General features: G+C 44.6%; 1 protein-coding gene across 2 annotated transcripts in view; it reads left to right on the top strand.

Moving 5' to 3' along the window:
* Positions 1-14,766, top strand: part of Ccdc150 (coiled-coil domain containing 150) — a 66,146-nt gene that overhangs the window by 13,283 nt on the left and 38,097 nt on the right. For both annotated transcript variants that reach the window (XM_050159400.1, XM_050159399.1), the window contains exons 5-11: positions 631-699; positions 3,960-4,076; positions 4,970-5,099; positions 7,514-7,557; positions 9,791-9,883; positions 12,764-12,871; positions 14,498-14,622. In XM_050159400.1, coding sequence (XP_050015357.1) covers positions 631-699; positions 3,960-4,076; positions 4,970-5,099; positions 7,514-7,557; positions 9,791-9,883; positions 12,764-12,871; positions 14,498-14,622 — 686 coding nt within the window. The remainder of the gene's footprint in view (positions 1-630; positions 700-3,959; positions 4,077-4,969; positions 5,100-7,513; positions 7,558-9,790; positions 9,884-12,763; positions 12,872-14,497; positions 14,623-14,766) is intronic.

Below are 14,766 nucleotides of genomic sequence, written 5' to 3'. Positions count from 1 at the left end.
ACACACGGTTAAGGGCACTTGTTGCTTTTGCACAGGACTCGGGTTTGGTTCCCAGCACACACATGGCAGCTCACAATGTCTGTTAACTCCAGTTCTAGGGAACCCAGCACCCTCTTCTGGCCTCTGTGGGCATCAGATATGTACATGGTACCGATATGTACATACAGGTCAAATACTCACACACATAAAAATAGATCTTGAAAACATAGACGTAGGGCTGTCCAGTTGTTATGACTGGAGTTAGGATCCCACGGATCTACACGATTCCCAAGCAAGTCAGGCAGCCCTGACACTGAGACGGCAGGAGCAGGATCTTCGGCTTGATTAGCTGGCAGTTTCAAAGATGGCTGAGTTCAGGTGAGAGGCCCTTACTAAATGCATGGGGCAGAGTGTAATCCAACAGACACCCGTTATCCCTTCTGGCCTCCACATGCATATGCATACATATATGCACATGTACACACACATACATACATATGTACACACGTTTTATTTTTGCACACACATGCAATAAAATAAAAAATAGCACTTATAAGCTTCCAGGGGAAAAAGACGGAGTTTGACTCGACACACTAAGACAGTTTCTTCCTGTCATCTCAGGTATTAGACCTTTCCTCCTTCTCTTTGTAGACGAATGCAGCTGTTATTGAGGAGGAGCTAAAGACCACAAAGCGTAAAATGAACCTGAAAATTCAAGAGGTAAGAGAAAAGACGGGAGATGTTGAAGTGGTGTTGGGGTTGCAAGGGGAAATCAATAAAGTGCAAAGAACGAAAAGAAAACGGAAACATCATTGTATGAGCCCTTAAAACATGCCTCATGCAAGGGTATCTGCCTTCAGGTGCTTAAAGATACTCTCACGTGTTAGAGCTGCCACGAAACTGGCTGCGGTTCGGGGACGGTGGGAGAAGGGGAGAGAGTGGGAACTGGGGTAGGTATGTAAAATGAGAAAAGATGGTTTAAAAAAGAAATTTAATAATAATTAAAAATGCTAAAAATAAAATAGAAGAGTACCAAGTAAGAAAAAAAGATAGCTTACTGGGTCCAAACACTTGCTGAGCAAAGACGAGGAATGAGTTAAAAGTCTCAGAACTCAGATAAAAATTGGTCATGGCATGGGGAAAACATGGGATATTTGACTTTCTTTGGGTTTGTTTGGTTTAATATGATTATCTCCAGTTCCATCCATTTTCTTGAAAATGGCATGATTTTGTTCTTCTTTAATACATGATAATAATAAAAAACCCACTGTTTATACTAAAAAAAAAAACTGGAATAAAAAAAAAACATTTCGAGGTTCAGGAGAAGCCCTAACCCTGCATTTTTGATAGATAGAAAAATTATGCAGAAAGTATATGCCCACTCTCTAAGCTCTCAGGTTTTTCTAACATTACATTACTGAGGTATCTTGGCCACCGTTTATGAAATGATACTGATGACGTATCAATTAGAGCCCATGGTTTACACTAGAACTTACTCTGTGCACTGTAGACTTTGTGGACTTTGACGAGTGTGTCATACATTAGAACTCACTCTCTGCGTGTAGAGGTCTGTGGACTTTGACGAGTGTGTCATACATTAGAACTCACTCTCTGCACTGTAGAGGTCTGTGGACTTTGACGAATGTGTCATACATTAGAACTCACTCTCTGCACTGTAGATTTCTGTGGACTTTGACGAGTGTGTCATACATTAGAACTCACTCTGCGTGTAGAGGTCTGTGCACTTTGATGAGTGTGTCATACATTAGAACTCACTCTCTGCGTGTAGAGGTCTGTGGACTTTGACGAGTGTGTCATACATTAGAACTCACTCTCTGCACTGTAGATTTCTGTGGACTTTGACGAGTGTGTCATACATTAGAACTCACTCTGCGTGTAGAGGTCTGTGGACTTTGACGAGTGTGTCATGCTTTAGAACTCACTCTCTGCACTGTAGACTTCTGTGCACTTTGACGAGTGTGTCTTGCCTTGTATCCACCGCTCCAGGATCGAGCACAGTAGTTTCACTGCCCTAAAGATGCCCTGTGCTAAACACCAACTCGCCCCTTCTGAGAGCCCTTTAGCGAGCATTGTGTATACGGTTTGGGTAGAGTTGAGAAGAGTCGAGAGCATCCTTTGAACTGTACATTTAAACTTCGCTCATGTCTTCCCGAGACTGGCAATGCATACCTTCTCACTGGTGAACAGTGGTGAACTGTGCAGCACAGTTTCCTCATCCATTCCCTATCAAGGAGCATCCGGTGTCTTACAGGTTGTGTGGACGTAAGATTTCCACTTCCTGGCTTGCACTGCTCCCCAGGGCCATGGTGGCATCCGGGCCCCGGCTGTTCTGAAGATCATGTCTGGGTCCGTGGGCGTGCAGAGGCTGGAGTCTACGATGATGGCTCTGGCCTGTGTTGCCACCACGGTCGCCTGGGTTCTGGGTCACCACCTGTGGCTGTGTTCGAGTCTGAGGGCCATGTTGCTGCCGAGACTGTGCCAACCTCGGTTACCTGTCCCTCGTCTGAGAGGAGTGAGCCCAGCAGGAGTGGTCCAGGGACTGACCAACTTAGCTGCCATCCAGTCACACATCCGGGGCTTGGAGTAGGCACACCCCAATATCTACCCCATCTGTGGCCTGCTTGAGCGTGTGAAGGGACTGGTCCTGGGGACCCATAGCTCAGGATCTCCATGACTAGGGCGGCAGCAGGGTGTTGGAGAGGAATGTCACATCCCCATTGGTGAAGTACATTTTAGATTATTTTCTCATAACTGAGTCTTCTTAGCTTTGAGGTTGTCACTTTGTATGTTTTGGGTCTGATTGAAGGTACACTGTGAAGATTCGTGTGCTAATGGCTGAATCTCCAGAGGTCTTAAACTGTGGTCAGACCTCTAAGAGATGGGGACGTGGCGGAAAGTGCTAATTCGCTGAGGATAGTCTCCCCTGAAAGGGGTTCATATAGTTTCCATAGAACCCCAGTTAGTTCTATGAACATGGAGTAAGCCTGGTCCGCTGAGGATAGTCTCCCCTGAAAGGGGTTCATATAGTCTCCATAGAACCCCGGTTAGTTCCTATGAACGTGGAGTAAGCCTGCTCCACGAACGTGTGCCTTCTTGTCTTGCCCATGTGATGTCACCAGTCTGTTGCTTCCGTCACCAAGTCCTCCCCAGAACTGAACATATGTTGTTGTCCAGTCTTGAACTTTAGCTCCTAAAACTTTGAGCTAGGGCTTAGAGAGATGATCAGCAGTTAAGAGCACTGGATGCTCTTCCAGAGGACCTGAGTTCAATTCCCAGCAACCTCATGGTGGCTCACAGCCATCTATAGGGGGACCTGATGCCCTCTTCTGGCATAAAGGCATACACGCAGATAGAGCCCTCAAATCTTAAACAAACAACAACTAAAACCAAAAGCGTGAGCTAAATAACCTCAGTGCTTTATACATTCTATAGCCTCAGATCTTTTGTTACAGTGACATATAAAAGACTGAGAGGATATTAGTCCTCTATCAAAATATGCCTTATTTATAAAAACCTTCTCTGCCAGTCTCTAGTTTCTTTTCATTTTCTTATCAACATCTTTCAGAGAGTGAAACTTTTAATATTGATGAGGTATAATTAAAAATGTCTTTTATAGATAGCAATCTTGGTGTTTTATCTAAAACGTCACCAACAGACCCCAGTCACTTGGGTACTTCCATGACGCTTGTCCTTGTGACCTGCCAGGCGCTGCCATTTCTAGTGTGCATGCTGCTTGTAAGTTACCAGTGGTTCTTGACCCCCAGTTCCTTCAACAGACTTCAGCAGCAGGAAGTTGAGGCCAACAGACTTGGCTTCATTTTTAGGGACCGACGAGCATGTTTCAAAGCGCTGTGCAGGCGTGGGGATGGGAGCGTATCTGGTAAACTGCTACGGTGGTCGCATCTGTGTTTGCTGGAGCGGAGTCCATCGGTCTTCCTAACCGCAGCGTTGCCCTTTAGCTCAGGAGACAACTGGCTCAGGAGAAGCACTTCCGGGAGTCTCTTGAGAAGTCTGCGTCATCCATGCTACTCAAAATCCAAGAATTGGGGTCTGCGGTGGATGCAGAGCGGAAGCAGGTAGAGGTTTGCTTTCCTTGCTTGTGAGAGGACCGAAACCCAGAAGGGAGCACTGGGCTTCTTCCCCTGAGAGCATGGGTTGTCTATTTCCTCTGGATTGATGGGGCCGTTTCCTTAGTAACCCGCTGGCCTTCTTACCGCAGTCTTTAAGATAAGAAAGTCTCTGCACGGTCTTAATTCGTGAGTGAGAAAGCCAAGGCCCAGAGACGCGAGTCTGTCTCAGGTTTTATAGCGGTGAATTCTATTGCTACAGTAGCCTCCCCTACCATACAGTTCTGCTATGGGCATTGGTTGTGGAAGCTGCTGTCTTAGCTAATGCTGTATGTGTCTGATCTGGTTAGAAAGGAAAGACTAAATGGAACTAACCTTTGAAACAAATAAGTAAAATAGCAGGAACATATCTATGTTTCTGCTTTCGGGTGTCAGATTCATATTAACATGATATTTTTGCCTTCACTGTACTTATTTGAAGTACCTTTGTGTTGAAGATACTTTAAATTCACATTTTAGTATTTATTATTTGAATGCATAATCTTTTTTATTTTTACCAATAACCGTACTTCACAGCTGAAGCATAGAAATGAGTCTGTTTACTAAAGGAATTTATGAAAGAGCCCATCCAAGTCAAAATTAGTTAATTGTAGACAGAACTAAAGGAGCAATTCTTCTCTTGCTCCGAGCACCCTATGGCTAGCAGCTGCTGTGTCTAAGTGGACTAGGATGCTCTATTGGCCGGCACTCAAAGTAAGAAGCCGTGGTCTGCTGAGATTTGAGCTGGGACACCCAGGCACGTCCCGTTCCTCTCAGTGATGCCAGGTTGAAGCTTCTCCCTTCCTATGTTGTATCAGGTCATGTGTTGCCTTACAGAAATAGTTTTTCTTACGCAACTTCAGGTGCACAGTTTGCAGCAGAGCTGCTCCGCCCTCCGTAGCTCTGTACAGACCACCCAAGAACTGCTGGCGCAGGAGCAGAGCAAGAATGGAGAGTTGGAGACGGCCACCTCGCAGCTCAAGTCCGATCTAAGTACGCAAAGACTCCTAACAGCCTGAATTCTGTAGCTGGCCAGGGTTGGTGGTGCTTCCTGCAATACAGAATGAAAAATTGCTGGGCTCCTTTCTGACCTTAATTTTCTGTGTATGTGGTACGAGATTGGGTAGGGCCTCACTTGTACTAGGCAAACTCTTTCTTTGACATTGCTCCTCTTCGGCCCCTCTTTGGTTTGGTTTGTTTGTGTGTGTGTTTGCTGAGATAGCATCTCTCTGAGTTACCCAAGTTTACCTTGGATTTGCTATCTTCTTGTCTAAGCCTTACACATCCTAAGATTATAGGACTGTGCCCCCTCCACTCCTCAGAAAGGGTAATTAACAAAGCCTGGCACGTTGAGTTGAGGCAGGACCAAGCCCCTCCCCCTGGCATCAAGGCTGAGCAAGGCATCCCACCATAAGGAATAGGTTCCAAAAAGCCAGCTCATGCACCAGGGATAGATCCTGGTCACCCACATGCAGAGGGCCTAGTTTGGTCCCCTGCAACCTCCCCAACTGGTCTAGAGTCCTTGAGCTCCCATGACCTCAGGACAGCTAGAGAAGAAAAGCTTAACCCTGTGTCTTCTCATTGTAAGCTGAGCATTTCCTCTGGTTTGCTATCTGCATGAGACAGAAAGCTCCATCAGAAGAGTAAACCTGACAACGCCTTCCTACAGCTGCCAGCCACCTTTGCTTAGGGCTGCCAAGCGAACCACCACGGTGTAGGCGCTCGCTGGCAGTGCTCTAGATAAACCTTCTGTCTTCGGATTGCACACCTGCGCATGTTCGTGTTCCATTTCACGTTCTTCCCCGGGATCTCATTTTCACTATACTACAGCTTTGTTAGTGAGTAGGAAAATATCCCTGTTACTCACAGTAAAACGCTCTGGAGACGGCGCTCACAGACCCGCTCCACACAAAGTAGCGGGAGCCGAAGTGCTGGCCCTTCTGCTTGAGCTCTCTCTGCAGTAGGCTTTTTTGTTGCTTAGATTAATGGTTTATTTATTTTTTTGATTCTATAAAGTATATGTGGAGGACCACTACATAGAGATTAAACACAGTAAGTCAGGATAGCATGAAGGAAGCGGAGCCTAACCGAATACCAACTGTGTGTTCAATATATTGACTCTGCGGTTTTACCACTTGAAGGTTCGGCTAGTTATATGGCCAGGTTAAAGAAAAGAGATTTTTCTATTTTCTTCGATGTATTAAAAATAGAAAAGCACATTAACAGTAAACAATATATAACAAATAACTATTCTCTGAAGATAGACATTCTCCCTGTGTTCAGACTTGGGGCGTATCTTCAGAACAGATCACATTTATCTCTCTTCATTTTTCACACATTTTAAATTAGAACTTAGTGAGTCATGGACTCACATTTGTAGAAAACGGTTTCTGTGAGATAAATCCTATGCAAAGTAGGAGTTTAGACATGCTTTGTGATTGCCTGGCTTTAAAATTTAAATATAACAGCACTAATATAGCTCTAAAATTTTCTGCAAAGTCAAAACATTAATGTCAAATGTATTTTTTGTTGCTGATATGCACTGCCAAACCATTGCCCCATTTTCCTTCCCCCGAGTATGTGACAAGTACTATAACATGGTGTCCCAGCTGTCTGCTCCCCTGGCTCCAGTTACACCCTGTGAGTGGTTTCCCACCCAACCCTCAAGTCCCTCCAGAGCTCTGAACCACTGTCCTCTGTCAGCCCAACACCTGCAGTCGGCTGCCCGGCAGACACTCAGAGCATCAGGAAATGCCCATGCCCATTCGTTCTTTTTGCTCTGTCTCCCAAGTCTGCTCCTTGCCCGCAGTCCTGCAGTCCTTAGGTTGCTGAAATCCAGCATCTGCCCTGCTGGCCTTGTCTGCTCTCCGCATGCTCACCCCGTCTCGCAGTCTGCTTTTCTCTCTTTTCCATGAGTCTGTTCTTTCTTCTCTGTTTTCACTGTCATTGCCGGGAGGGAAATAGTTGCTACTGTTTTATGTGTATGTCCCTCATTTTATTAAATCTTGAGTAATTTAACAAAAATGTTTGGGTTATATCCCACCCAGAATAATCTATGCATTGAATAAAGTGTGACCTTATTTATCATTAGAAGTAACTGTGGACCAGGCTCTTTTTAAGTTTACTTAATCCCCGATTAATTTTAGCTCTTTAAAGACAAGTTTGTCACGTAACGCAGGCTGGCCCTGAACTCATGACCCCCTGCCTCAGTCTCCCAGATGCTGAGATTGCAGGAGTGCTGTGTTGCCAGTTGTGTGTTTTAGCCCCTAGCCTATGAGAATAATCAGATGCATGTGTTGTTGCTGTCTCTGCAAACACGGACGAGAGAGAGCGAGCAGCGTGTAGGGAGGACGCTGTGCGGTTTCCGGGGCTGTGTCTCCTTCTCACCATGTGGACTTTGTTTTCAGTTTCCAGAGATAACCTCATCTGCAAGCTGGTTGAAGAGAATAAGGTATGTGTTCCTGTGGCGGGAGACGGAGGAGGTCTCTCTCTTTATTAAGCCACAGTCCTTCTCTAGTGCTAGGAAATAGGCTTCTGATTCCTCAAAGAGCCTTAGGAAAAAGGGTTCCTTTAAATAAGCTGTGTATTCAGGCAGTACTGTGTGCGAGGAACTAAGTGGTCCTCGTATGCACGTTATCTTGTCTTCAAAAGATAAAATAATGAGACTTTTGTGGGTTTTGCCAATTGCAAATTAATTTCTAAAACAGGGTTGTGAACTATAACAAACACAGTGTTGTAGTTGGTGGTTGCCAACCCTGTGAGTGCACCGAATACTACTGACCCACACTCTCAAAGTCGGGCAGCATAGTGAACTTCATTTTGCCTACAGTTAGAGAAAAATGCCTTTATATCTTGTGAGATTTTTGGGGTAGTCTCTGCTCCCATTTGGGAGAGGTTTTCTGTTGCCCTTCCACCCCGCGTTGTGCGATGTTCACCTTCCTGCTTCTGAAAAACCGAGAAGCAGTTTTCTCAGGAGAAGAAAAAGCTACACCCTGCCCTTCCCTCTTAGGGATCTCCAGTCACCCCGCCCCTCTCTCCCCCTTCCCCACCCTCAGCGAGAACTAGTTCTGTTCATCAGCGCAGGTGTTCCCCTTCTCCACCCTGAGGTTATCGGTGACGACATCTCAACTTTTAAACGTATTTGAATGTGCTGCTCTGGAATCACAAAGTCTTACGGGTGATAAAAATGTGTATATGATGTAAGTATTCTCGGAGAGAACCTGCTTGATATAAGAATATACGTGAGTAGTTAGGGAATAGGTTTAGTCATTTTTTTCTAGTCAGAATCCTAATGCGAAATTCTATTTAATGAATTCTTTAAAAATAAATCATAACTTTTAGTGATTTTACACTCCCCACCACACAGAACATAAAGTATATAGATTTCCTATGTACCCTCTACTTCTTTTTTTTAATCTATTTATTATGTATACAGTATTCTCAGTATTCTGTCTGCGTGTATGCCTGCTGGCCAGAAGAGGGCACCAGATCTCATTACAGATGGCTGTGAGCCACCATGTGGTTACTGGGAACTGAACTCAGGACCATTGGAAGGGCAGGCAATGCTCTTAACCACCAAGCCATCTCTCCAGCCCACCACTTCTTAGCATGTACAGCCTCCCTTGCTGTCAGCGTCCCCCACTAGAACACAGGACTGCTCTAGATGAAGCAACATTGGTGTCTATTTTAATCAAGTCAGTAATGCACATTAGGGTTCATTCCTTGGATTTAGGGAGTGAGTCACTTCCCTAAAGTCCTCTGAATTGCAGACATATTCAATCCTCTTCTTCCCAACCTTATTAACCATTGATCTACCCTCCTCAGAATATCATATAACTGGGATTATAAATATAGCATTTTAGATCGGCTTCTTCAGCTTAATAAATATTTAAATTTCCTTTGTATGTTTTTATGTCTTGATAGCTTAATTTTAGTGTTAAATAATATTACATTATCTGTATGTACCAGCATTTGTTAGCATAACACAGAGATTTTAAAACAAAACGATATATGTATATCAATATATACATATATATGTAATAATTAATTTAAAAAGAGGCCATAAATTTGAAAATGAACAAGGAAGGGTATATGGGCAGGTTTGGAGGGAGGAAAAGGGGAAGGAAAATGATGTAATTATAATCTCAAAGAATAAAAGAAATAATTTTAAGAAACAAAAGGATATTTTCTTTTCTTTTTTTCTTTTTTTCTTTTTTTATTTTTCAAGACAGAGTTTCTCCATAGCTTTTTGGAGCCTGTCCTGGAACTAGCTATTGTAGTCCAGGCTGGTCTCGAACTCACAGAGATCCGCCTGCCTCTGCCTCCCGAGTGCTGGGATTAAAGGCGTGCGCCACCACCACCCGTCTGGATATTTTCTTTAATAGAGTAATTTTTTCTTCTCATACATTTTCTATGGAATTATGTATTTATTTCGTGATGAGTTTCACGTGGGGAAGTAAACATTAATCCGTGTTACGCAGGATAGAAAGCAACAGCTTCAGTGTTCTGAAATACACAAAAATCAAAATACCCGAGCCATGGAAATTTAGGCAATTTTGAGTTGAGCAAGATTCTGAAGGACACCTTGGCTGTTGGAACGTCTCTGCGCACCTGCGCGCACACAGCGATGCGCACAGTATCCTGCCCGTGTGTACAAGAGAACAACCCCTTTCGTTCTTCCACAGAGTACACAAGTGTGTCTGAAGAAGGAGCGTGATGAGAACTCATACTTGAAATCCGAGATGCTGTCCCTCCGAGATGCGTCAGAAAAGGCACAGGTGAATCTTCGCCTCTCTTTCTCTCTCTCTCTCTCTCTCTCTCTCTCTCTCTCTCTCTCTCTCTCTCTCTCAGAGGTTAATTTGTTTTATTAAGGAACCATGATAAATCTTGGTTATATAAATTCATATAATCTCTTTCACCTAGCTTTCTATTTCTGTTAGATCAGCTTCATCTATGAACCATTATCAAATAACTACATTTTGGGTGGGAGGTCATGACCACAGAAGCTCTAGGTCACACTGCATCTGCCTTCTCCTCTTACCCACTCCAGAACCTCAGCCCATGCAGTGGTGTCAGACACACCTCATGTGGGTCTCAGTTAACTTCCTCCAGAAGATCTCCCACAGACATGTGTAGAGGTCTGTTTCCATGGGGACCCTAAACATCTGGACAAGATTAACCATCGGATTTCCCTGCCCTCTGCAGTGCAGGTCTAAGGAGCTCCATAGCAAGGACTGTAGACTGAAGTTTTTCAGTATGATCCGTATCACCTAGCACAGCAGGAACATAAAAATGCTTGTTGGATTTGGGGTTGGGATTTGTGCATGCATGATCGTTTTCTGTAATGTGTTGCATCTAAATTTAACTTATGCTTTGTGTCTGTACGTGAGCGAATATTGACGACAGTATGCACACAGGCGCTCTTATTTTACTGCTCAGCAACTGAGATCACTTTCCCGTGGGCACAATTTGATTCCATGGCGTTAGGGTCACTGTGCCGCTGTGCCTTAACAGTAAAATGGAATAGAATGAAAAGAATATAAAACAGTCACTTTATAAAACAGTCACTACTGTTTCTACACTCAAGTGAACTCTCGCTGAAGCCCTCTCACATTCTGGGCCCAGCTCTAAGCACCTTGTACTCCTAACGTTATAACCCTCACCAGTGCACTAAGGCCTGGCAACTGTGACGCATCATTTGAAGCTAAGGTAGCTGGCACCCAGAAAGGTCTGCTAACTCAGCCAGCAAAGTGGCAGAGGAGGTTTTTCCTTCTTGTTCTTTGTTTTGCTAGGGTTTAGGGAATTTGGTTATGAACACATTAGCGGGTTTTTTTTTTTTTTTTTTTACCTGTCCTTATCTGTGGTGAGATTTTTTTTTTTTTTCGGTTTTTTGAGACAGGGTTTCTCTGTGGCTTTGGAGCCTGTCCTGGAACTAGCTCTGTAGACCAGGCTGGTCTCGAACTCACAGAGATCCGCCTGCCTCTGCCTCCTGAGTGCTGGGATTTAAGGCGTGTACCACCATCGCCCGAGATTTATTTTTACTAGAGCACACAATCCGCAGCCAGATATGTCGGTGCTCACCTGTGGGCCCACACTCTACAGTCAGGAGAATCTGGGTGTCTGGAACTGGGGCAGAGGTATTGCACAGTGTGGGGCAAGTCATTTACGTGCTTAAAGCCCCAAGACTAATCCAGACCCTGGAAAAAATATGTAAATTTTGATGTAAGAGATCATTAACTCCTGGTAGGATGCAGGGGGGGGGTTGTTGTGTTCTGAAGGATTAATCTTGTGAGATGAAAACCTGTGCTTTGCTTTTATAAGTACTGTCATTGGTGGTGAGAAGAATATTTTGTGTTACTGGGTAAGTGGTTCTCAGGGTTGATGATAAAATTCTGGGGATGATTTTTCTGGGTTGTCAGCTGGACACTGGCGCTGAGAGTCCGTTCTTAGAGTGCTCTCTTTGACTTGTATTCAGAATTGTGAGGGGAGAGAAATGCCAATGCCTCAGGAGTGCCGGTACTAAAGTCAGTGGCTTGGTACAGGACCACTCCGCCCTCCTTAGCCCTCCTTCTGGGCCCCGCCCCTACCAGTCAGCCCCTCCCACCAGTTCTCCTTGCGCTCCCACCCCAGCTAGCAGCAGCCGCACCCCCAAAGGCCTGATGGTCCTCCTCCAGTACCACCAACTTTTGGTTGCTCCCGACTGCCTCCATCTTGAGCAGCTGATGTGCGGATGCTACGGCACCTCTGCTGAGCTGGGCGATGGCCATGCCCTGTGCTGAGGTCGGCACTTCACACCTTTTCCTCCGCATCCCCTGCTGGCCCTTACATTCGCCCCTTCCCTCTTCCGCAGAGGTCTGGAAGCTGTGGGAGGTCGATAGAGATTGACAGCCTAGCGCTCGCAGTCACTTATACTTGGTACTTTAAGTTACCATTCTCTTCATTACCTGCCAGTGGCTGCAAACACAAGCTTCCCGGACCGTCGAGAGCAGCACAAGCCTGTGGGTCTAAACCTAAATATTTAGAATGTAATTGATCGCATGAGCATTTTAGCAAAACAACAGTGGGTTTCCTCCTAGGGCCCATTATTTCCCCTTCAGGAACTTTAAACCAGGCTTATAGTTCCAGGCCTGAAATCCCTCCCATAGAGCAGACTTATCCAATCAGGAAACAGTCGGTCACTTCCTTCGCAGCTATGGCCCAGTCGCATCAGCAGGCATATCCCGCTAGCAGGTCCGTATTGTAGCAGTCGAGATTCAGTGCTGGGAAAGCCACTGACCTTTGCTTTCCTAGCTGGCTGCTTAGCCCCTCCTGGCACTATGAAAGCCAGCTAGCAGAGAGAGAGTTTTCTGTTCAGTTCACGGTTGGTTTTGCTGTGTCCTACGTCCCAAGTGAGCAGCGTCTTTAGCAATAGGATCCTATTGTTTTGTTATGGTGGGCAACAAAGGACAGAGGCAATAGCCGGTGTTGTTCTCGCTCTCTCTGGGTCTTCCATGATCAGTAACTCACAGGGGTGTCTTTGAAAGTAGTTTTCAAACTAATGAAATATCAACTGATGATGTGTTAGCTAAGTTAGGCTCAGCGGGTTACTGTGAAATCATTAGAGAATATATAAGTGGAGTATTAGAAAGGCTTATGTCTTGCTGTCTTTGCTGCCTTAGGTTTTGAATGACCAGCTCTCCAGAAAGTGTTCAGAGCTAAGCAGCATGCTTCAGATTGTAAAGCTGGAAAATGCCAGGATTGTTGCTGAACACCATGCTATTCTGCAGGTATCCTTCCGACACTCACGATGGTCTCATTTATCTGGCCTCAAGTTCAGTCCGAGCTAAGAAGACCTTGACTGGTTCTCCCTCCAGGATGCCAGAATTACAGCGTAGGCCAGCACTCCTTTCCTTCCCTTGTTTTGTCTGATGGATGGTTCCAGCAGGATCTTCCTATGAGCCCATCAGACCGGTCTCGAGTTTTTAATCCTTCTGCCTCAGGCTACAGAGTTCTGGGTTGCAGGCTGCCATTGTGGCCCAGTTGTTATTCTTTGATTAGTAGTTTCTTCCTTTTTGCAAAGGGCTGATTTGCAAAGGCGTTGCAGTTCTGTGGTGTTTAACGCTTTATTCCTAAAAGTCCATGATTTTAGGAAAAGACTTTATCTGTTCTAGTATTTGCGTAATAATGATGTGTAGTTTTAAAAGAAGTTTTTAGACTAAGCTATTTTGTGTGTGTGAGTGTTTGGCTTGCATGTGTGTCTGTATGCGCTCTGTGTGCTTGCCTGGTGGCCGAGGATTTCAGCAGAGAGCATGAGATTCCCTCACACTGGAGTTGTGGGTGGTAGTGAGCCACTGTGTAGGTGTCTGGGAGCCACACCTGGGTCCTCTTATCACTTAGCCGTCTCTATAGCCCCTAAGGATGGTATACATTTAAAACTGACTCTCAAGGCTTATTTTCCCCCCCAAACATCGGTGACGTTCTATTTTTTTTATAGTATTCTAAGAATATTCTTGACATTGACCCCAGCTATTTGAAATTCTGCTTCTTTGTTAAGATTACCTTTCACCACGAAACTTGGTCATCCTAATCAAAACACAAAATTTTCAAATTCTGGTCCTTGGATGCTAAGTAGTAGTAGCTTGTGTGTGTGTGTGTGTGTGTGTGTGAGAGAGAGAGAGAGAGAGAGAGAGAGAGAGAGAGAGAATGTGTATGTTGGTTTGCTTACTTTCTTTACATAAACAAGTATGATATTAAGGATTTTACATATGTTACAGTCCCTGATTATTATAGCTGCTACATCTTTATCCTTATTTTTCCAATAAAAGGTTAAATAAAAATAATTAATTAAAGGTAATTACTAATGCATTCAAGGCTTGCAAAACTATTATGGATTGTGGGTAGAAGTGTTGCTAATTAGAAAATGGTAAACCAGAGAAAGGCACCAAATAACTACGAGTCCCCTTAGTGCAGCACAAGAGCGAGCCTCAGAGAGTTCACACCAACTGCCCAAAACAGCTTTCCCAACAAACTGACGCTATTCGGAAGGAAGAAGATAGAGATGGAAAGATATTTTCATCTGATATGTATAGATGTTTATATTGTTCCATATTTTAAAGTAAGAAAAAAATTTTAAGATGCTGAGGTATTTTAATGTAGATTTCATTTTTGAAACTATATTGACATTTATAGTTTCACAACATATTTTCGGGGCTGGTAAATACGTCTTCATCTTTGTTTGGTAGACCCCCTAAAATAACAGAACTGTAGCCAAAGAGAGGGCCGGGTTCTCAAACTATCTTATCAAAGTCTTCGTTTGTGAAAAGAGGCAAGTCTTGGAGTGGGCACAGTGTCTTTGAACTGTGACTCTGAACATTACCGGTCAAATGGCATCTCAGCTTTTACTTCTCTCTCAGGTGGAGCAGAAGGTGATCACAGAGACATTTCAGGAGCAAAATCTGCTTTTAGACGCAGCCCACGCCAGCATCACCGGCGAACTCCAAACCGTCCAGAATGATAAAGCCCAGCTCCAGACACACCTGTAAGCCAGCCAGCGCCACATGCGCCTTTCGGTCCTCGTTTCTGCTTCTTGTCCTTAGCGGGAATATCTAAGCTCACCTCTCTGAGCCAACCTTGAGGAGCTAGAACACTGTGGGAACTGTTGGCAGACAGGGGTCTTAAGGAG

The sequence above is a fragment of the Alexandromys fortis genome, unplaced genomic scaffold (genome assembly GCF_014885135.2).
Source record: "Alexandromys fortis isolate MF-2015 unplaced genomic scaffold, M_Fortis_MF-2015_v1.1 scaffold_65, whole genome shotgun sequence".
Lineage (NCBI taxonomy): Eukaryota > Metazoa > Chordata > Mammalia > Rodentia > Cricetidae > Alexandromys > Alexandromys fortis.
The sequence above is the reverse complement of the archived record's forward strand: the minus strand, read 5'-3'. Positions and strand labels throughout refer to the sequence as shown.